This window comes from Leucopleurus acutus (genome assembly GCF_964270905.1).
Source record: "Leucopleurus acutus genome assembly, chromosome: 20".
Taxonomy (NCBI): Eukaryota; Metazoa; Chordata; class Mammalia; order Artiodactyla; family Delphinidae; genus Leucopleurus; species Leucopleurus acutus.
In genome coordinates this window covers 1,137,079-1,156,998 of record NC_139162.1, presented here as the reverse complement: position 1 = coordinate 1,156,998, position 19,920 = coordinate 1,137,079, and the positions used below count along the sequence as shown (strand labels likewise).

General features: G+C 65.3%; 2 protein-coding genes across 2 annotated transcripts in view; one reads left to right on the top strand and one right to left on the bottom strand.

Annotated features, from left to right (window-relative positions):
* Positions 1-314: 314 nt before the first annotated feature.
* Positions 315-8,264, top strand: CTU2 (cytosolic thiouridylase subunit 2). Its single transcript, XM_082863098.1, has 15 exons — positions 315-408; positions 1,052-1,126; positions 4,332-4,410; positions 4,557-4,616; positions 5,369-5,429; positions 5,820-5,929; positions 6,055-6,311; positions 6,444-6,579; positions 6,768-6,899; positions 7,166-7,257; positions 7,340-7,443; positions 7,541-7,674; positions 7,785-7,853; positions 7,951-8,009; positions 8,092-8,264. The coding sequence occupies exons 1-15, from the start codon at positions 344-346 to the stop codon at positions 8,237-8,239; spliced, it is 1,581 nt and encodes a 526-aa protein (XP_082719224.1). The 5' UTR covers positions 315-343; the 3' UTR covers positions 8,240-8,264.
* Positions 8,257-19,920, bottom strand: part of PIEZO1 (piezo type mechanosensitive ion channel component 1 (Er blood group)) — a gene marked incomplete at its 5' end in the record, with an annotated part of 53,263 nt that continues 41,599 nt past the window's right edge. The window contains 29 exons of the mRNA XM_082863099.1: positions 8,257-8,612; positions 8,694-8,883; positions 8,976-9,055; positions 9,129-9,251; positions 9,335-9,507; positions 9,585-9,677; positions 9,780-9,968; positions 11,230-11,377; positions 11,458-11,616; positions 11,723-11,937; positions 12,018-12,165; positions 12,244-12,367; positions 12,600-12,861; positions 13,166-13,354; positions 13,425-13,683; positions 13,772-13,963; positions 14,151-14,236; positions 14,347-14,519; positions 14,608-14,664; positions 14,735-14,816; positions 15,118-15,218; positions 15,809-15,877; positions 16,122-16,207; positions 16,284-16,373; positions 16,769-16,940; positions 17,032-17,128; positions 17,197-17,440; positions 17,659-17,812; positions 18,405-18,509. Coding sequence (XP_082719225.1) covers positions 8,363-8,612; positions 8,694-8,883; positions 8,976-9,055; positions 9,129-9,251; positions 9,335-9,507; positions 9,585-9,677; positions 9,780-9,968; positions 11,230-11,377; positions 11,458-11,616; positions 11,723-11,937; positions 12,018-12,165; positions 12,244-12,367; positions 12,600-12,861; positions 13,166-13,354; positions 13,425-13,683; positions 13,772-13,963; positions 14,151-14,236; positions 14,347-14,519; positions 14,608-14,664; positions 14,735-14,816; positions 15,118-15,218; positions 15,809-15,877; positions 16,122-16,207; positions 16,284-16,373; positions 16,769-16,940; positions 17,032-17,128; positions 17,197-17,440; positions 17,659-17,812; positions 18,405-18,509 — 4,310 coding nt within the window. The 3' untranslated portion in view covers positions 8,257-8,362. The remainder of the gene's footprint in view (positions 8,613-8,693; positions 8,884-8,975; positions 9,056-9,128; positions 9,252-9,334; positions 9,508-9,584; positions 9,678-9,779; positions 9,969-11,229; positions 11,378-11,457; positions 11,617-11,722; positions 11,938-12,017; positions 12,166-12,243; positions 12,368-12,599; positions 12,862-13,165; positions 13,355-13,424; positions 13,684-13,771; positions 13,964-14,150; positions 14,237-14,346; positions 14,520-14,607; positions 14,665-14,734; positions 14,817-15,117; positions 15,219-15,808; positions 15,878-16,121; positions 16,208-16,283; positions 16,374-16,768; positions 16,941-17,031; positions 17,129-17,196; positions 17,441-17,658; positions 17,813-18,404; positions 18,510-19,920) is intronic.

The following is a 19,920-nucleotide window of genomic DNA, read 5'->3' as shown; positions in this document are numbered from 1 at the left end:
CGCGCCGGCTCCGAGTTGGCGTCATAGGGAGCGCCCGCCCCCGGCCTGCGCGTCACGGCCGCGCCGGCGCCTGGATGACGTCATAGGGAGCGCCCGCCCCCGGCCTCGCGTCACGGCCGCGCCGGCGCCTGGATGACGTCATAGGGAGCGCTCGCCCCTCGCCCGCGCGTCACGGCCGCGCCGGCGCCTTGATGATGTAGTCGGGGCGCGCCGCCGCCGCCGCCGCCGCCGCCGCCGCCGCCGCCGCCGCCGCCGCCGCCGCCGCCGCCGCCGCCGCCGCCGCCGCCGCCGCCGCCGCCGCCGCCGCCGCCGCCCCCCCCCCCCCCCGTGACACGGAGCAGCCATGTGCGAGGTGGGCGAGGACTATCGGGAGCCCGCGCCCGCGGGGCCGCCGCCGCCACGGCCCTGGTAAGAGTTGGACGGCCGCACCCGCCGCTTTCTTTCCGGCGCTCCCGCAGACGGCGAGCCCTGCCCCGAGGGGCCGGGCCGCGCTTTACGCTCAGGGCCCCGGGAAGCCCGGAGACCGCCGAGGGCGGGGCCCAGGAGCCCCGGAACCTCAGGTCGGGGGTGGACCTCACTCCGCAGCACCCGGAGAGTGCCTGGCAAGCCCGTGGTAAACACTGTGCGCTCTCGCACCTCTAATTCCTGCAGCCAGTGGGACGGCTTCGCTCCTGACCAAGCTGTCCTTGCAGGGAGGCGAGGAAAGTCGGCCTCCCTGTCTCTTCTACTCGCTGGCTCCACTTCTCCCTTCCAGGGCCGCAGAGAGCGAGTTGGCTCTGCACTTGTGGCAGCTCCTGAGAGATTGAGCCCACTGAGCTGGCTTTAGCAGACTGAAATCTCCCCAGGGCCCTGGTCTTTCCCCACAGTGGTAGTTTGGATAAGATACAAGCCGTGGTTTGTGTGGTTCCCCCCCCGCCCCGGGCCCCAGTGACCTCGTACAACAGTTTGGGGTGAGAAACAGGCTACGGTCTCCCTGAAGCCCCCGGGAGAGGGTTGTAACCTGTGTTCCTGTTCTCTCCCCCCCTCCCCCCCCCCCCGCCCACGTCTCAAGCCGTGAGCAAAAGTGTGTGAAGTGCAAGGAAGGCCTGCCTGTCGTGGTGATCCGAGCCGGAGATGCCTTCTGCAGGTGAGGCATGGAGGTGGCAGGCGACCTGGTACACGCGGTTTCATTCAGTAACCAGTACTGCCCCCATATCTGTGGCTTTGTTTTTTTTAAAAAAAAATTATTTTATTTTTTATTTATTTTTTGCTGTGTTGGGTCTTTGTTGCTGCGCACGGGCTTTCTCTAGTTGCGGTGAGTGGGGGCTGCTCTTCATTGCGGTGCGCAGGCTTCTCATTGCGGTGGCTTCTCTTGTTGCAGAGCACGGGCTCTAGGTGCACGAGCTTCAGTAGTTGTGGCACGTGGGCTTCAGTAGTTATGGCTCACGGGCTCTAGAGCGCAGGCTCAGTAGTTGTGGCACACGGGCTTAGCTGCTCCGCTGCATGTGGGATCTTCCCAGACCAGGGCTTGAACCTGTGTCCCCTGCATTGGCAGGCGGATTCTTAACCACTGTGCCACCACGGAAGTCCTGTGGCTTTGTTTCTTGCTTTTGAAAGCATCTTACCACTTTACTCCTGCTTCTAACATCCTGCTGGTGTGTCTGTGTGTGTGCAGGTTTCTTGTGTGAATGCCATTCTCCCAACATCCAGCCATTGGTCAGGTGGCAGGAAGGTATTGATGGAGCTTACGGGGAGAGTTGGGAGTGAACGTGGAGCGTGGTGTGCGGGAGGAGCTCTTTGGGGCAGCTGGAACGCATATAGGGGCAGATTGGAGCATCCTGGGGTCTCTGGCAGGTGTTCTTCATGATGCTGTTTGACTTGCGAGAGAGAGAGAGAGAGAGAGAGAGAGAGATGGAAGGCGGGCTGTAGTCTTCTCCCAGCTCTGGGAGGACCTTTGGACAGCAGGGGCTTATTCCCAGAGAGGCCTGAGCATATTCGGTTTTATCTGAAGCTCTCTGTGGCTCTGCCACATCGCCCTTGAATCATAACTTCCAGTGTCTGATCACGTTCACTGGATTCATAGCTCCACAAGGGCAGGGCCTGTCTCCCGTTTTATACCTATGAATTTCTGGTGACATTGCATGCTTTGTACAGTGAGTGAACGCATGTTGAATGAGTGATGGGCTCACATTTTTAAATTGGTTTTCCAGAGTACTGGACTCTGCTTTCTAAAAGTTTCCGGAAGAGAAACCGAAGGGACGGAATAAGTTGTTTTCCCTGGACTCTCGCATGCTTGCCCGTCTTTGGGGGGGCCTAGTAGACTTGGTGTGTGCCATCAGGAAGTACGTTTTAGGCAAGGAAGTCACCGCTTTAAGCACGTAAGAGCATCTAGAAACAATGAACTCTCCAGTCTGTCTGGAGAACTCACAGATAAGAAGACAGGCCGCAGCGACTCCTGCTGGGCCCAGAGCTCCCCCTCCCCCGCTTGCCGAGTCCCGGGAAGAGACGGGAGGCTGATTTTCCAGGTTGCAGGTTCTGCAAGCTAGGTTTTAGCAAGTTTCCTCAGTGACGGAGAGGCTCAGCATGTCGGAAGCCCTGGCCTGGCCCGACCCACAGGGCGCATGTGGCTTCAGGAGCCTAGCGGTGCTGGGGAGACATGGGTGCAGCAGCCGCGGGGTCCTCTGTGCCGCCGTGAGCATCTGTGTCTGCTTGAGGAGCCTCCCCGGGCCCTGACCTTCCAGGAGTCACTCCCATGGCTGGTCTCCTGGGGTCCCGGAGCCCCAGTGATTTGCTGCTAAAACCGAGTTGAGTTACCATCCACAGAGGTGCCTCGGGGTGTTTGGTCGGCATTTCGTAAGTGGTGCCTGCTCGGGGTTGGGGGGACTGCTGTGATGCCAGCACGTGCGTACAGGAAGAAGGAAATAGATATGGGGGCAGAGCCCCAGGCTTGGGGCCGCTCCGCTCCCTGCTGCGCCGGGCACTGTTGTCCACCTTGGCTGCCTGCTGGGGAGCGAGCTTGCGCTCTCTCTCTCTCTCTCTCTCTCTCTTTCTCTTTCTCTTTCTTCCTTCCTTTCCCTCCTTTCCCTTTCTTCCCTTTTTTCCTTTCCTTCCTTCTTTTCTGTCTTTCCGTCTGTCTTTCTCCCTCTCTTTTTTTCTCTCTCTTCTGTTTCTCCTTTCCTTCCTTCCCATCTTTCTGTCTTTTCGTCTCTCTCTTTTCTTTCTTTCCTTTCTTCTTTTTTCCTTTTTTTCTTACACTTCTTTCTTTCGTTTATATTCACCGTTTGTTAATTTATCTTGGCCGTGCTGGGTCTTAGTTGCGGCATGCGGGATCTTTGTTACAGCATGCAGACTTCCTGGTTGTGGCATGTGGACTTTTTAGTTGCCACATGTGGATTCTTAGTTGCGGCATGTGGGATCTAGATCCCCGACCAGGGATCGAACCTAGGCCCCCGGCATTGGGAGCGTGGAGTCTTACCCACTGGACCACCAGGGAAGTCCTTGTTTCTTTTTTCCCTCCCTCCCTCTTCTCCCTTCCCTTCCCTTCCCTTGCTTCCTTCCCTTCTTCTCATCCCTTGCGGCTTGCGGGATCTTAGTTCCCCAACCGGGCGTGGACCCCGGGCCACGGCAGTGAGAGCGCCGAGTCCTAACTGCTGGACCGCCAGGGAGCTGCCCTGGGGAGCTTTTAAACGTGGGTGCCTGGGTCTCACCTGATACATCCTGACGTGGTCGGCCTGAGTGATTCTCATGTGCGGCCAAGGCTAAGAACCTCTGACCTGGTGAGCCCCAGGCTCAGCTGGAAGGCTGGCCAAGAATGCAGAGTCCCAGGCCCTGTTGAAGTTATGGTTCTCCGCGTTTGTGGGAGCCTCCTGGGCATTTCTGGAGGCCAGTGTGGGGCTTTAGGACGCTAGTCCCCTGACCCCACAGCCTGCTCAGTGCCTCCCCACGGGGGTCTTGGAAGGGGTCAGCTACTCTGCCTAGGGCAGGGTCAGGGTGGCCTTGCCCCGTGCATGCCCTTCCATCCCTTCCGCCAGCTGGGCCTGCCTGAGTAGCTGCAGTTCACAGTGGTGAGAATTGGGGGTGACCCAAGCGGGCCTTCCAGTGTGATGTGAGGCCCATCCTGGGGCAGCCACAGTTGGTGAGAACCCCTCACCCCTGGCTCCCCTTGCCAGTCTTTGGGCGCAGCCTCGACGTCAAGACAGTGCTTTTAAGGGTGGAAGTTGCTAGAAGAGAACGTAACCCGGCGGAGCGTTAGGCTGTCCTTCTACGAGGCAGGGGTGGACAGCTTCCCCATCCTCACGGCGGGCGGGTGGCCTGGGCGGTGTTGCCGCAGCTGCTGCTGCTCTGTGTTGCAGGGACTGTTTCAAGGTCTTTTACGTCCACAAGTTCAGAGCCGTGCTTGGAAAGAACCGGCTGGTCTTCCCAGGGGAGAAGGTGGGTGTGGCGCCCCCCCCCCCCCGCAGGTGGCCTGTCCCGGCCGCCTCCCTCACGCCTGCACTTGGGGGGTGGCCTGACGTCCGTGGGCGGGGCTGGGGCATGTTGGGGGCGCAGTGCCTCCGGTGATGTTCCTTCTCCCCCAGGTGCTCCTGGCGTGGTCCGGGGGGCCTTCGTCCAGCTCCATGCTCTGGCAGGTCCTTGAGGTACGCCTGCACACCGTCCTGCACCCAGGCTGTGCCCGGTCGAGCTCCAGGGTGGGGGGCTGGCTCTGAGGGGCTCTTGCTTGGGGCTGGGGGGAAAGGCCCACTCCCCAGCTAGGACACCCGAGGGCTCTGGGACGTGTGCACAAGAGGCACAGGCCCCCGAAGTGGTGTCCAGAGTGCCAGCCATTTCCCGGTTTAGCGCCCCATCCCTTTGCTGGACTGCGTTAGAAGCACGTTGCTGGGAAGCCGTGTGTGCCACGCCAGAGCGCCCCTCAGAGTGTCCCGGGGCCCAGGGCCCTCCCCGCAGTCCTGGTGGTGTGTCAGGACGGTGAAACGAGCAGGCGTTTCGGGGGCCTAGAGGGCCTGGTTCTGGCAGGGGGCAGGGTGGCTTCCCTGAGAAGTTTGAGGGGAGACCCGGAGGAGCCGGGGCGCGGCCGGGTGGCGGAGGGGCGCGGGGCGGAGACTGGCAGGGGGCGTGGGGGCGGCGCCCGGCAGGCTCAGCTTGGGCGTCGGAGGCCTTGGCCCGCGTGGGACACGCACGGATTCCCTGGGCTCTGTGAGGGGCTGTGGGCCGGTCTGTACCAGGGCTAACAGGAGGCGGCCCAGGGCTTCGGCACAGCGCTTCTGTGCTTGGCCTTCTGCGCTCGCCTCCTGGTCCCCTAGCCCTGGCCGGAGGCTGTGAGAGCAGCGGCCCGCCCCGGCTCTGTCCAGCGCCTGGCTGTGGACCTGAGGCCCTTTCATGTCCACCCCAGGGCCTGAGTCAAGATTCTGCCAAGAGACTGCGTTTCGTGCCAGGGGTTGTCTTCGCCGATGGTACGTGTCGCTGCTTCTCCTGGGCCGTGGTGCTCGGTTGGGCCCACTGACGGCTGGCGCTGTGCCCACACAAAGCCCTGGTGGGGGCGTTTCTCTCGAGATGATGCCCGTGTTCGACAGGCAGCACCGCTGCTGTCTTAAATCTCAGACCGTCCAGGTTTGGGCGGGAGCATCTGCCTGGCGTCTGTCATGGGGTCAAGGGCACTGAGTGAGAAGGGCGAGTTCTTTGCCCTTCTCTGCCCCCCTTTTTTCCCCAACCAAAACAGAGAACCCACCAGCCACTCTGAAAACGACCTGCAAGGACACAGGTCAGCGTCCAGAGACTGCTGCCCTCCGGGGTGCAATGGCCTTGGCCCTGACCTTGCTCTCCTTTCTGCCTGCGGTTCTCAGAGGGAGCAGCCTGTGGCCGGAGCCCGGAGGACCGAGCAAAATCCCTGGCCGAGGCGGAGCTGGTCCTGCAGAGCGCCGGCTTCCCGTGGCACATCGTCGCCTTGGAGGAGGTGGGCGGGCTGTCCCTGCTAGAGCGCCCCGGGGCGCCTGCTGGGTGTCCAAGAGGGGCGCCAGCCTGTTTCCCCACGTGGGGTGGGCTGGCCCTCACGCCCTCCCCCCCCCAAATACACACAAGGTGTTCAGCCTGCCGCCGTCTGTGCTGCGCTGCTCTGCCCGGGAGCCGGTGGGGACCGGGGGAGCCTACAAGGCGGCCGTGGACAGTTTCCTGCAGCAGCACCATGCCCTGGGGGAGGAGAAGCAGAGCCGGCCCTGCCCCCAGCACCCCCAGGGCCGGGCTGGGCCGCCCACAGCCGGCCAGACGGAGGCTCTGTCCAGACTCTTCAACTCAGTGAAGACGCTGACGGCCAAGGAGGAGCTTCTGCAGACGCTGCGGTGAGTTCCCTGCCACCCCAGGGTGCCAGCCCTGTTCCTCCCACCCAGGTCCTGAGACCCTCTCCCCCCTGCCCCCCGGAGTTCTGGGCCTACCCTACCTGGGCTCCTGAGACCCCCTGCCCTGCCCTGCAGGACCCACTTGATCCTGCATGTGGCCCGGACCCACGGCTACTCCAAGGTGATGACGGGGGACAGCTGCACCCGCTTGGCCGTCAAGCTCATGACCAGCCTGGCACTGGGGAGAGGGGCCTTCCTCGCCTGGGACACGGTGCGCCTGCAGCTGCCCAGGGCCCCGTCCCCACCCTCCTGGCCCCTTTCTCTTGATGCGGCATTTCCTGAGTCGGGTTGCCCGCGAGGCGGGGGGAGCCCGTGACCCCCCCAGCTGGCAGGGAAGGAGGGGGTGCTGTGAGCCGGTCAGCTGCGGGCGGCAGGGAACGCTGTGCCCCCCGCCCCCAGGGCTTCTCAGACGAGCGACACGGCGACGTGGTGGTGGTGCGGCCCATGCGCGAGCACACGCTGAAGGAGGTCGCCTTCTACAACCGCCTGTTTGCCGTCCCCTCCGTCTTCACGCCGGCCGTCGACACCAAGGTCAGCGGTGCCCGCGCCACATGTCATGCTCTCCGGGAAGGGGGGGCTCTCGAGGGAGGAGGGTGCCCAGCTGGGGGTCATGCACGTGGGGAGGGACAGTGGGGCAGCCTGACATTTGTCGGCGATGCTTTGTCTAACGACAGGGACGCTCGAGAGCAGGGGCCCTGGCTGGCTGCGCCGCAGGCTCTCGGGCTGGTGTTGTAGAGAAGCCCGTGCTCCCTGCTCTCAGCGGGCCCTGACCAGCCCCCTTGTCTCACTGCTCCCAGGCCCCGGAAAAGGCCAGCATCCACCGGCTGATGGAGGCCTTCATTCTCAGGCTGCAGGCCCAGTTCCCCTCCACGGTCAGCACTGTGTACAGGTGGGTGTGTGTGGGTACCGGGAGGGGGTCCTGGGAGGGAGTGGAGCCCCCCAGCCGACGGTGCCCTGTCCCCCACCCCCAGGACGAGCGAGAAGCTGGTGAAGGCGCCCAGGGACGGCTGTGCTGCCGGCGCCCCCGGGCCCCGCTGCCTGCTCTGCATGTGTGTGCTGGACGTCGACACTGCTGGTGTGTCCCTGCACAGGGTGCCAGGGGAGAGGCACCGGCGAGTGGGCGTGGGGCTTCCGCGGCCCCCGAGGTCCCCTCAGCTCCTCTCTGCTTGCAGACAGTGCCACGGCTTTTGGGGCCCAGACCTCCTCGCAGCTCCCCCAGACGCAGCCCCCCGTCGCAGAGGCTGAGGCGCCCACCGTGTCCTGCTGCCACAGCGGGATGGGCAGGGCCCAGCACTGCTGCAGGATGTGAGTCCCTGCCTTGTCCTGTCAGCCCCACCCGCCATGGTCGGCACCTCGCGGCTGCACAGGGGAGGGGTGCCCTCGGGCCCTTGTTGAGCCTTCTGCTCCCGCAGGGAGGAGGACGACCCCCGCGCCTGTGTGATGGAGCAGCTGTGCTATGGCTGCCGTGTGAATATGAAGGACTTGGTGAGTGGAAGCCTCTCCCCCGGGTGAGGGGCAGGTGGGCACTGGCCTGGGTTTGTGCTTGCGCAGCCCCGGCACCAACGTCAGCTCTCTGTTGCAGCCCTCCCTGGATCTCCTGCCACCCTACATACTGGCCGAGGCCCAGCTCCGCAGCCAGAGGTACTGCCTGCTCTGCTGGGGTGGGCGGGGTGGCTAGGGGGGGTCCTTCTGGGTCTCGGTTCCCAGCGTGCGGCTTCCCCAGGGCCGAGGCTGAGCAGGAGATCCAGGAGCGTCTGCTGGAGGCCGAGGACGGGGCACGGCCTGGCGCGACCTCGGCGGAGCAGGCCCACGAGGACGGGGCACGGCCGGGCGCGACCTCGGCGGAGCAGGAAGGCGCGGATGGCCTGTGATCACCCGTTTGTATAAATAAAAAGTTTTAATTAGAAAACTCTACAGTACGAGTGGGCAGGGGGTGCCGGGCCCCACAGGGAGGACGGTAAGAGACAGCAGTCCTGCGCCGGGCCGGGGCGTCCCTAGTCCTTGTCGCGCGTCCACGCGATCAACGTCTCGGGCGAGCGGTACAGGAAGATGAGCTTGGCGTACAGCTCCTCCTCCAGCTCCAGCTCCCGAGTCTCCCGCACCAGGAAGATGTCCTGGCACAGCTTGAGGATGCGGTCCACGCACGGCAGCTCCTCAAACATGATGGAGTGCGAGATCTCGCTGAAGAAGCCACGCACGAACTTGCCGATGACCAGCACGATGGACACGTACAGCCCCATGATGCTGCAGGTGGGCGGTGAGTGAGCGTCGGGGCTACGGCCTGGCCCGCACCCCAAGCCCGCACCCCGGCCCCGCCGCACTCACCCGTAGCCGGCCAGGAAGCCCAGGCTGGGCGGGCTGACCTTGTCGCTGAAGATGACCATGGGCAGCAGGTTGCAGTCAGCCTGGCAGTCCTGCAGCTCGATGACCCACCACTCGAGGAAGCCAGCCGCCCCCGAGCCCACGCGCTCCCTGCGCAGCTGGATGCGCACGCCCAGGTAGTCGGCCTCCTCGTCTGGGTCGGAACCAGGAGGCGTCAGGCCACCGCCCCGTCCAGGGCCGAGGCCACGGCTGGCACCCCCGCCCTGGCACCCCCGCCCCACTCACTGGGCTGCAGCTGCTTCACGGGGTTGGCTTCAGGCCCGTTGGGGGCACGGATGTACTTGGGGAAGAGGTGGGGGATGACCCTGCGGGAGGAGGCCGGCAGGTCAGGCCCAGCCCAGCCCTCGCGCAGCCCCCCGGCCCCCAGGCCCTACTCACACGGACTGGTCTGAGGTGCCCTCCAGCAGGCTGGCCAGCTGCCTCCGGGCGGTGCTGTTGGGGGCCAGGCCCAGGGTGTGCTTCTCGTTGGTGTACTCCACCGTGCCGCCCTTGGCCAGGTCCCTACGACAGCACGAGGTGTGACCCCCACGGGCGTGCCCACCCCCCCCCCCCCCCAGCCCGGCCTCTCCTGTCCCGGGACGTACCTCTGAAAGTTCCAGGTGAAGCGCAGGGTGATGTCGGCAGTGCCGTTGTACAGTTCCCGTTTCATCTGCGCCCGGCTTGGTGGGCTGATGCGCCAAAGGGCCCCGGAGCTCCCCTCGATCTGCGCCGTGACGATGTCCTCGGGGCTGTACTGGCTGATGAACTGCATGGCCAGCTGCGCAGAGGGTGGCACCTCAGCGGGGCGCAGCCAGGCCCCCTCCCATCCCGGCGTTTGCGTTTGGGGGCACTCACCGGGTGGGGGTCAAACTGCTTGGACAGCTCCTCGTAGGCCTGGTGCGTGAAGGGCACGATGGACGGCTGCTGGGCGCTCATGGTGAACAGGGGCTGGCGGTGGAGACACGGTGACGTGGCGCTACGGGAGCCCCGGCCCCAGGCCACCAGCAGCCACAGGAGGGCGAGCTCGTCTCCCGGGCAGGGGCCGCTCACCTCGTAGCCACCCAGCTTGAGGGTGACGGTGACGTCAGTGGGCTGGTTGACGACGCCGACCACGGACCGCACGAGGGACATGAAGAGCAGCGGGAACCAGATGATGGCCACGAGGAACAGGATGATGAGGCCGCCCATGCCGTACTTGACGACCTTCTTCTTCTTCTGCCCCTTGGGCTGGGGGTATTTCTGGGGGTGGGGGGGCGTGGGGCAGTACAGGTCACCCAGTGCGGCTCTGCGCCGTGCCGAGCAGCCTGCCTCCCTGCTCTGTGGCGGCGGGCGCCGTGGTCTCAGGCTCCGCCTTGACTGAGCACTGAAACTGAAGCCGTGGCAGTGAAGACAGTGGGGACCGGGGAGTAGAGCCCAGAGCCAGAAACAGACCTTTCCTCTGCGACTCTGCAGAGGGGCGGCTGGACACCCACGTGCTGAAGAGTCACGCTGGGCCCTTAAACCCTCGGCAAAAGTGAACTGGAACCTAAGACCTAAAACGGGAAAAGCCTTCGGGGCAAACCTCTCTGAGAAGCATTTAGTGTTCGGGATACACAAAGAACTCTCACAGCAATAGAAACCACCCAAGAAAAAGCCGGCAAGACATGTGAGCGGACGTCTCCCCAAAGGTGACACACGAGTGACCGACAAGCACAGGAAAAGATGCTCGACATTATTAGTCACCAGGAAATGCAAGCAGAACTGCAGTGAGACACCGCCTCACCCCTACCAGGACCGGCGAGATCACACAGTAACACGTGGGCAGGTAGGATGGTGCCCCCGCCAGGCAACACCCACGTGGCAGTTCCACTCCTGGGTGTGCACCCGGGAGAAAAGGGGGCCTGTGGCCACAGTTCTGGACGTGAATGGCCATGGGGGCGTTTTTTAGGGCACCCAAAAGGTGTCCTAGGCCACGTCACGCTGAGAGAAGCGTGAAGTCCAGTCGCGGAAGGCCACGCGTCCCGTGACTCCATGTAAACGGCACCACAGGCACAGGCACATCCGTGTAGAAGACGAACAGGGGCCGGGGCTGGGGACTGACTGCTGGTGGGAGTGGGGCTTCTCCCCGGATGACGGGCACTACCTTAAATTGACTGTGCTGACGGTCGCCTCAGTCTGATAGACTAGAAACCACCAAACGGGGTGTGTGAATTTTATCAGTAAAACTGCTTAAAGAAAAAAAAGCACGAAAACCCAATTAACATTTTAGTGCCCACACCACGACCCGTGCTAGTGGACCAGGGCCCAAGAAGCCAGGCCTCTCCTGCCCGGCGTCTGCTCAGGCCCCTCTGTGGCTGGCCACCCCAACACGGCCACATTCACTGTCCCCTCGAAGAAGCCCCTCTGGCCTCCAGGAAGTTTTTAGGGTGATGCTCTCGGGACTCATGTCTCCTGGGCTGTGAACCCCAGGAGGGGCCCCAGTGGGGAGTCCCCTGCTACCCCCACCCCAGGGCCCGGGCACCTTTTCCATCTCTCGGCTACACTTGATGATGAAGATGTTGGCATAGATGTCCTCCACGCACATCCAGTTGGACAGGGACAGCGTGGTGTCCGTCCATACCCAGTCCATCACAGCCCGCAGCTCCACCAGGAATGGTACCAGCCGGAACCTGCCGGACACCGGGGCACCGTCAGGAGGGCCGGTGGGGAGGGCAGCCCTGCCGCAGGTGCCCAGGCCGGCCACACTCACCCCTGGAAGAGGAAGAGGTTCAGGTGGTTGTACTTCTTGGTGAGGAAGTTGCCGAGGATGCGGGTGGGGTAGCCGCAGCGGATCTGGTAGGCGGACAGGGCGAAGTAGATGCACTTGACGAAGTACCACAGCTGGGCCACCGCGTTCTGGCTGAACATGCTGGATGGGACAGGAGCCGGGGCAGGTGCCTGTTGTGAGGCCGGAGCTCCACGGTCCCCGCCCCGGCACCTACCGCTCGGTGACAGCAGGGAGCCCCGGCACCTACCGCTCGGTGACGGCGGGCAGGATGAAGAACATCCACAGGTGCACGGCCAGCACCAGGACCACCTGGAAGGCCAGCTTGCCCAGCACGGTCTTGCGCAGGTAGAGGGCGCGGTCGACGACCATGGTGCCGAACTGGATCAGCAGCATGACCAAGAAGGCCTCCGGCACCTGGTCGTCTGACAGGGAGGACGTGATGGCTGTGGCCGCCGAGTGCTTCTGTGGCCGGGAGAGCAGAGGTCAGGGGCGTGGCCGCAGATGTGGGGCTATGCTCGTGGGGGCCCTGAGACCCAACTCACCCCAAAGGCCCAGAATCCGAACATGATGATGACGAAGTCGACGACGTCGGCCAGGAACATGAGAGCATAGACGTCGGTGGCCGCGCGGTACTTAGTGTGCAGAATGTCGTGGAAGAAGCGCCTTACAGGCCAGTACACGCTCCGGGCCCTGCAGGCGAGTGGCCTCAGTCCAGGCCCCACTCCTCCCACCCACCCTGGCCTGGGCGCTCCGGGCCGGGTCACTCACAGGGACAGGCAGAAGCTCTGCAGCCGGAGCCCCAGGGCCCTCACTCTTGTGCAGTGGCGGCTCTGCCTCGCCTCGCTCTCTGCAGCCGCCGCCTCTGCTCCCACCTCCTTGTCGTCCTTGCTTTCTGGGCGGGGGGGGGGGGGGGGGGGAGCAGCCGCTGCTGACGGAGCCCATGGTACGGGCTGGGCCCGGCTCAGACCCCACAGGGGCTGCTATTGCCCCCCCTCACAGACCAGACTGAGTGCAGGGACCCCCTCCCCCCACTGAGGGTCACCAGCAGTGGCCATCAGGGACGCTGCTGGGCAGTGGCTCCACCAGGTGGGCCGCGATGGCTGCACGTGGCCGGGCCCTCGTACCAGTGGCTTCCCGTCCTCTGGGTCCTGTGCTCTCCTTCCTTCTCTTCCTGAGACGCAGGCTGACGTGCCTCTCGTCACGGGGCTCTGGGGACCCGTCCTTTGCTTCCGCTGGGATGTCGTCCTCAGTGGGGGCCCTGGCCACCCCTGGCTCCCCCTGGGGTCCCAGCAGGGCCGGCTCCTCCTCAGCCGCCTTGTCCTTCCCACCACCCCTGTCACGCTCCTTCGGGACAGGGTCCTCGTCGTGATCCCAGAGGCCATAGCACTGTGGAGGGATGTGCAGGGCTGGTGAGGAGGCCGGCGTGGCAGCACTGGGCAGCACATGGCGCGGGCGAGGTGGCCAGGCCCACACTGGGCCTCACGGCATCCGGCCTGCCTCGGAGCAAGGTGGCTGGGCGTGTGCGCGGCCGTGTGTGCTGTGTGCCCGCACGTGTGTGTGCGCGAGAGGCGGCAGCCGTGTGTGCTGTGTGCCCGCATGTGTGTGTGTGCGAGAGGCAGCGGCCCTGTGTGCTGTGTGCCCACGTGTGTGTGCGCGGGAGGCAGCAGCCCTGCGCGGCGCGTGCGCTCACCAGCAGCTGGGCGCGGTGGAAGAAGAGCACCATGAGCTGCGGCAGGTCGCACTGGATGTAGCTGTCGCTCTTCTCCAGGCCCAGGATGCGTGGCGGGAAGTAGGGCTTGTTTTCATAGCGCCGCAGCACGGCGTAGCTGTTCCAGGGGAAGAAGCCGAACTGGAACAGGTACTTGGCGACCACCGTGACCTGCAGGCGAGAGGAGTCAGCGGGGCGCCAGCCCCCGACCCCCACCCCCACTGCCAGCCGCGATGCCCACCTCAGTGAAGATGATGGCCGTCATCCAGAAGCGCTTGCTGGGCCGTGGGATGGACAGCATGGCCCACAGGAAGACCAGCACGGGCAGCATCAGGGAGGCGGCCGAGGCGGTGACCATGTGGTTGAGGATGATGACGAAGTAGCAGAGCAGCTCCGAATGGGCGGCCACACACTGGTACACGGCCTCCAGCAGCCGCAGCACGCGGCCCTGTCCCGCCGCGAATCGCTCGGCCTCCTCCAGCTCCGGGATGTGCAGGCACCTGCCGGGGGACCAGGCTCAGAGCCTCTGGGGCCACCAGGCGGGCCTGGGGCCACCAGCCCTCCCACCGTACACCCCTCCCCGCGCACCTGTCCAGGAGCAGCTCGCTGGCTGTGCGCATTCTGGCGCGGCCGCTGGTGGGAAGCTCCCGGGAGCCGTGCAGGGAAGCCCTGGGCTCGGTGACCATCTCCTCGCCGCTGCTCTGGGTGTTACAGCTGGCGCTCAGAGGGCTGCTGATGTCCTCGGTCACGCTGCTCTGTGGCTCCTCCGCCCCCAGTCCGCTGCAAGACGGGCGGGTCACAAGGGGGCCTGTGCGCCCCTCAGGCTCTGGGGCGGCCCTGGAGGGCTTCGGGGTCTCGGTGGATGAGGGCCCAGCCGGCTGCCTGGCCCTGTGCAGCAGCTCAGGTGCTGGGGCTGGACCTCACTCTGGGCCAAAGACAGGCCGGGCGGGGTGGGTCCCGCTCCTACCTGGACGGGGTGCTCAGTGCATCACGGATCATCTCAGCTTCACTGGCATACAGCTGGTCCAGCACGTCCCGCCGCACCTCTCCGCCCTGCAGGGCAGCGAGGGGCTCAGGGCAGCCGCGGTGGGCGAGAAGGCGTGGGGGTGCCCGCAGTGGGCGTGGTGTGGAGTGCAGGGGGCGGGGCGGGGCGGCCCACTCACCCGGAGCAGCTCCTGCGTGAGCAGGTAGCGCTCGGCACGCAGCACGTCACTCATGGCGCGGTGGTGCCGCGTGAAGTCGTGCAGCCAGCGCGTCAGCTCGTCCACGAGCGCCTGGCCCAGCACCCACAGGAACTGCATGGTGCTCAGCACTCGCTGCATCACGTGGCTGCGGCCTGCGGCGAGGGCGAGGCATGCGGTGCTGGAGGGACGGCTAGTGGGAGCCCCCCAGCGCCCCAGCCCCTAGCCCTCGGGCCAACTCACCGGCTGCCTCATCCTCCAAGCCCTCTGCCAGCTCTGCCTCCTGGCTGGGGTCACCGCCTGGGCACAGGGGTGCTGGTCAGCGCCTTGCAGCCCCACCTCCCTGCAACCCGCCAGCCGCCGGACTCACCCGTGGGCAGCGGCCCTGCCTGCTCCTGCCGCTGCTGGTGCAGCACCGTCTGGGCATTGGTCACCCACGCCTGGTACGCCATCTGCAGGCCAGGGCCCCGGGTTAGCACGTGGCCTCCCCTGACCTGATCCCGTTAGCCGAGGAGCCTGGGGCCAGGAGGCCCAGCTGGGGGCCGTCAGCTCCCTGCGCCTGGGCAGGAAACGGGCCACGGAGCTGTGGGGGGAGGACTGGGCGGTGCATGCCGCCCACCCAGCACGTCCTGCTTGTCAGCGCCAGGCCCCGTGCTGAGAGCCAAGGGCCCGAAGACGGACAGGAGAATGTGTGTCCAACATACGCTGAGCCCGTCTGCAGGCCATAGCGGCCCCGCCAGCCCGCATGCTCACCTGGAAGGCGCTCTGTGCTGACTGCTGGGCGTCCTCGGGCTGCACCTCCTCCTCCTCCTCGCTGTCCAACTCGAACAGGAAGTAGTCCCCGGAGTGGATGACTGCGGGCAGGGGTCACTGAGAGCCGGCCGCCCCCGTGGCTGGGCTCCGCACCTCCCTCCTCCTCCCCCGGACCCTCAGGTCTGTCTCCTCGGTTCGGGGTGGGTCTGGGAACATTGCCTAGCCATGCTGGACTCCCTCAACAGCCTACGACCCTGGACTAAGGCCTGCATGCCACCCTCCCCCCAGCGATGGCCACGGGGGCAGGAGGCGGTGAGCGGCACGCCGGGGGACTGTGGCACGTGTACGGGGCACGGGCGGGAGCAGTGGCACGGGACCAGACTGGGCGAGAGAAACGCGTGAGGGCAGGGCGTGAAAAGCCGGGGCAGTGCCGACCGGCAGCGGGGATCCAGCCTTCCGAGCCCGCGTGTCAGGAAGGAGACAACAGAGCGTGTTGTCGGGGACGTGGCCCGACGACAGCGGGGCTCAGCAGGGAACCTGCAGGAGCACGGGGCTCCTGGGGGTGCTGGCCAGGTCAGCGCAGGGCGCGCCCCCTCCGTCCCGGCGGAGACGGCGGCCAGGGTGTGGGAGGCCTGCCTGGCGCACAGCAGCTCTGAGAGGGCAGCCAGGGCAGGCCAGGTGGGGGCAGTACCTGTGGCGTGGTCCAGCCAGGATCGCCACCACTGTGGCTGTGGCGAGGAGCCCCTTGCACTGCCGGGCCCTGTGGAGGGGCGGGGCGAGCGTGAGTCAGCGGGGAGCCCCCAGGGCAGCGAAGGGGCAGGCCACGTGTGGTGCCGTGTGGGGCGCAGGACAGACCACAAGTGTGGACGGACAGTCACGGGCCGGCCACGTGGCCCGTGGGGACAGAGAGTGACCAAGCGGCACAGGGTGGTTGGGCTGGAAGCGCCGTGGGATGCCACACGGCACAGATGCAGGCAGGCTCCAGCAGGCGTGGACACACTCACCTGACCCCTGGCTGGGGCCCAGGGAGCCCTGCGGGTGGCCGCGGCTGCGCCTGTGCTTCTCCTGCTTGGCCCGGATGCGCTCCATCCTGCAGGGCAGGAGGCGGCTCAGCGCAGGGTGGGGCGGGGCCAGAGAGCCCGTGGCCCCGCCCACACGGCACCTACTGTCTCTTCAGCTGGGCCAGCGACTTCTCCTCCGCCCTGCGGTGGAGCTCGATGGTCTTGAGGTTGGCAGCGTTGTAGAGGCCAAAGCCCCTGTGGGGCAGCAACGGGGGTGGGGCATTAGCTCCGGCTCAGCCCGGTGTCCCAGGCCCTGCCCACTCACAGCAGCAGGGGCCCAGCCCACAGAGCTCAACACCGCCTTGTTGCATGCTGCTTCTGTGAGAGAGAGACCCTCCCGCAGCCTCCAGGGGTAGAAGATGGGGGGGGTGGGAGAGCCGCTGGCCCATCAGCCAAAGCGCAGGGATGCGCCCTCAGGCCAGCGCGGTGGCCACGACCGGCCCAAAGCGCCAGCTGGTGGCAGAGCCGGGGCCGAGGCCACACACCACCGGGGTACTGAGAAGGTCCTAGCGGGTCTGTCTCCTTGGTTCTCCCTCTAGGGGGCGGGTCACGTCATGGAGGGACGGCCCGGGGTGCGGCGGGGGGCCCACCTGGAGGCCTGCAGGGCAGTGGCGCGGAGCTCGGCCCGGACGTGCAGGAAGTAATAGCTGAGGAAGACGCGGCGCTGCAGCAGCAGGAATAGGAAGCAGACGCTGTCCCACAGGACGCCCGCCTCCTCCACAGGCAGCAGGCAGTCCTGGTCGCGGCCCAGCATCTCCTTAGCTGCGGATGGACGCCAACCAGGTCAGGGTCCTGGAAGCCGCGTACGTCCCCACGCGCCTTGGGGCCCCGGCCGCCTGCCTCGCCCACTCACGGTTGTAGTAGCCTTTGACCGTGCACACGAGGCTGAAGAGCTGGATGACCCAGCAGAAGCTGCTCTGCATCTGCTCCACGAAGACGCAGGACAGGAGCTGAAGGCGGGAGGAGGGTCAGCCTGGGCGCCCCTGGGCGGGGGCTGGGGGCTGGGGGCCGGGCTCACCGAGAGCATGTTCTTGGAGACGATGACGGTGACGTTGTAGAGAATGAGGCAGTCCCATAGCACGAGGCGGGTGCGCGTGTCCTTCTGCTGCAGGCTGGTGCCAAACAGCAGCAGGTAGAAGCAGGCCAGCAGGTAGCCCAGCCCGAAGATGCTGACGCGTGTGGCCCCCGTGACAAACACCACCACCAGCACCAGCCAGAAGAGGTAGCGGAAGACGGCCACCTTCAGCATGTCGAGGTAGGACCTGCCAGGAAGAGCGTCACTCTGGGCCCTGGTCACCGCCGCCTCTGCCGCAGCCCAGAACCAGGGGAACTCCCGGGCGGCCCCTCTGCTGCGGGGTCAGCATCCGCCCCTCGTCCCGGCCACAGAGACACCCCTGGCAGCGCGCGTCCTGGCTCGGTCCCGCTTGAGCCCAGGCGCGTCTGTCGGCCCCGGGAGCCGTGCGGCCTCTGCGACGCCCACCTGCAGTGGATGAAGTTGGGCACGGGGTTGGGCTCCCCCTGCAGCGGCTCCAGGTCATCAGTGTTAATGCCTGCCACGTGCTGCCACTCCTCCGTGCGCTCGGCCAAGAACACCTGCCACTGCTGGGAGGCGCAGAGCAGCAGGAGGACGTCATCTGTGGGCACACAGGAGGCCACTGCCGCGCCGCGCCCCGGGGAGCGCTGGCTGCACAGAGGCCTGGCCCACGACGGGGTGCAGGGCACTTCCTGCCCGGCACTGCCCTCATCCCCCAGGCCCTGGGCGGAAGCATGCATGCGTGTTTACACCGGCATCTACACACAGCATGGATGCGCACACGGATGTCGGGGAACACATTGCCTGTGTGCACGTTCTGCATATGTGCACGTGGGGGTCTACGTGCACGACACGACTGTCAGGAAGTGAGGCCAACGTGAGCCTGACTGCACACCACGTGGCATCAGTCTGCACACCCGTGTCCTCCCCCACATCCATACCTGTGTGCACACCTGCGCCCACACCGTGTGGCAGGAAGCGCACATGTGAGGTGGACCCGTGGGACCAGGCACACGGAACACGCCCCTGCGGGGAACTGTAGGACTGGACTGGCCACAAGGCCTGGACGGTTCAGCCCTCGCTGGCCGCACAGGAGGGTCAGCGCCTGCCTGCCCCCTATACCGCGGGAACCCGCACAGCTTCCTGCATGGCCAGCAGTGCCGTGTGTGCACGAGGGGCCCCAGGGGACTCACTGATGAGGTTGGTGGCGTTGGGGGCACTGAAGAAGTCCGGCAGGTACAGCCACCTGATCAGGGCAGAGTTCATGGGGATAGCGCGGCTCCAGCGCCACGGGTAGTCTGTGGGAAGAGGGTGCACGTCACCCACCACCCCAACCCGTCCCCAGCGTCCCCGGGAGTCGCTTGGACACCCACTCCCACCCGGAGCCTCCAGAGCACACAGGACCAGCGAGCCCAGTTCTCACGGACGTGGGCGCCAGTGGCTGGGGAGGGGTGCATGGGCAGGTGGGCGGGGCACGGCCTCACGTGTGGGCCACAGTCGGCGTGGACCCGAATGAGGCTTCATTGTGCACCTGTCAGAACGGCTAAAAGAAAACCATGTGGATGCCAAGTGCTGGCGTGGAGGTGAAGGGGCGGGACCACCCTGGGTGGTCATCCCAGAGAACTGAAAACCGCAGCCACACAAACACCTGTGCACCACCCAACGAACGAACGTCCGCAGGAGCTTATCCCCGACATCCCAGACCTGGAAACGGCCCAGTGCCATCCGAGGGGGGAAAGGTCAAGCCAGCTCTGGTGCACCCAATCCGTGGAAAACTGCCCAGCAAGGAACGTGAGTGAGCAAAGCGTCATCCAGGCCACAGCCCAATGCACCTTAACTACATCTCATGAGATAAACCAGACTCCTAGGTTACACCATCCAAAGGCAAACCATAGGGATGGAGACCAGGGTGGGCGCTGGGGATGGGAGGGAGGCAGGGACCTGGGGACGGACACAGCTCTACATGCTGGTCAGCACCACACAGTGAATTCTACTACGTGGTTGAGGGAGCCCGGGACGGAGCGCAGACTGACAGGTGATCTAATTGGACAGCGCGTGTATAACGCGCCTCCTGGGAGGGGCCAGGAAGAAAGGAGCTGCCCTAAGTAACTTTGCAAACGGCGTCTTGACAAAAGACAGACACTGTCCACCAAGACGGAGGAGGAGCAGTGACACCGCATGGCAACACGCACGCCCGGGGCCCAGGTCTTGGTTTCTGAATTCCACCCTCCAGGGTAAGGAACCAGGCGCCAGGGCGGGGGGTGGGGGGCGACTTCCTGGGATGGGGGCAGGCAGGGGCGGCTCCTGAGGCAGCAGCACCCGGCGGACCCAAGACTGAGGACATATCCCAGGGCCAACGCGGGTACAGTGTGGACACAGCACCAGCGACAGGAGTGCAGCAGAAGCCTGGGGATACAGGCCCAGAGTCTCTCTCTACAGATAAAGTAAACAACCGGACAGATCAGTAGGGAGAAGGGACACAGCTCTTCTTTACAGATGATGCCAATCGGTCACCACAGGAGACAGAAAATCACTGTGAGAAACCAAACAGCCCCTGCGGGCGGATCCACCGAGCGCGCTGAAACCAGCGGGCGAGAGCTTACAGGGAGACAAGACTCCTGCCGCGTCCTAAGCCTGCCCCGCAAGTGAACATGCGACAGCGGCGAGCAGCGGCGAGACTGGCGAAAAGGGGGTGTCACCCGCGATGAG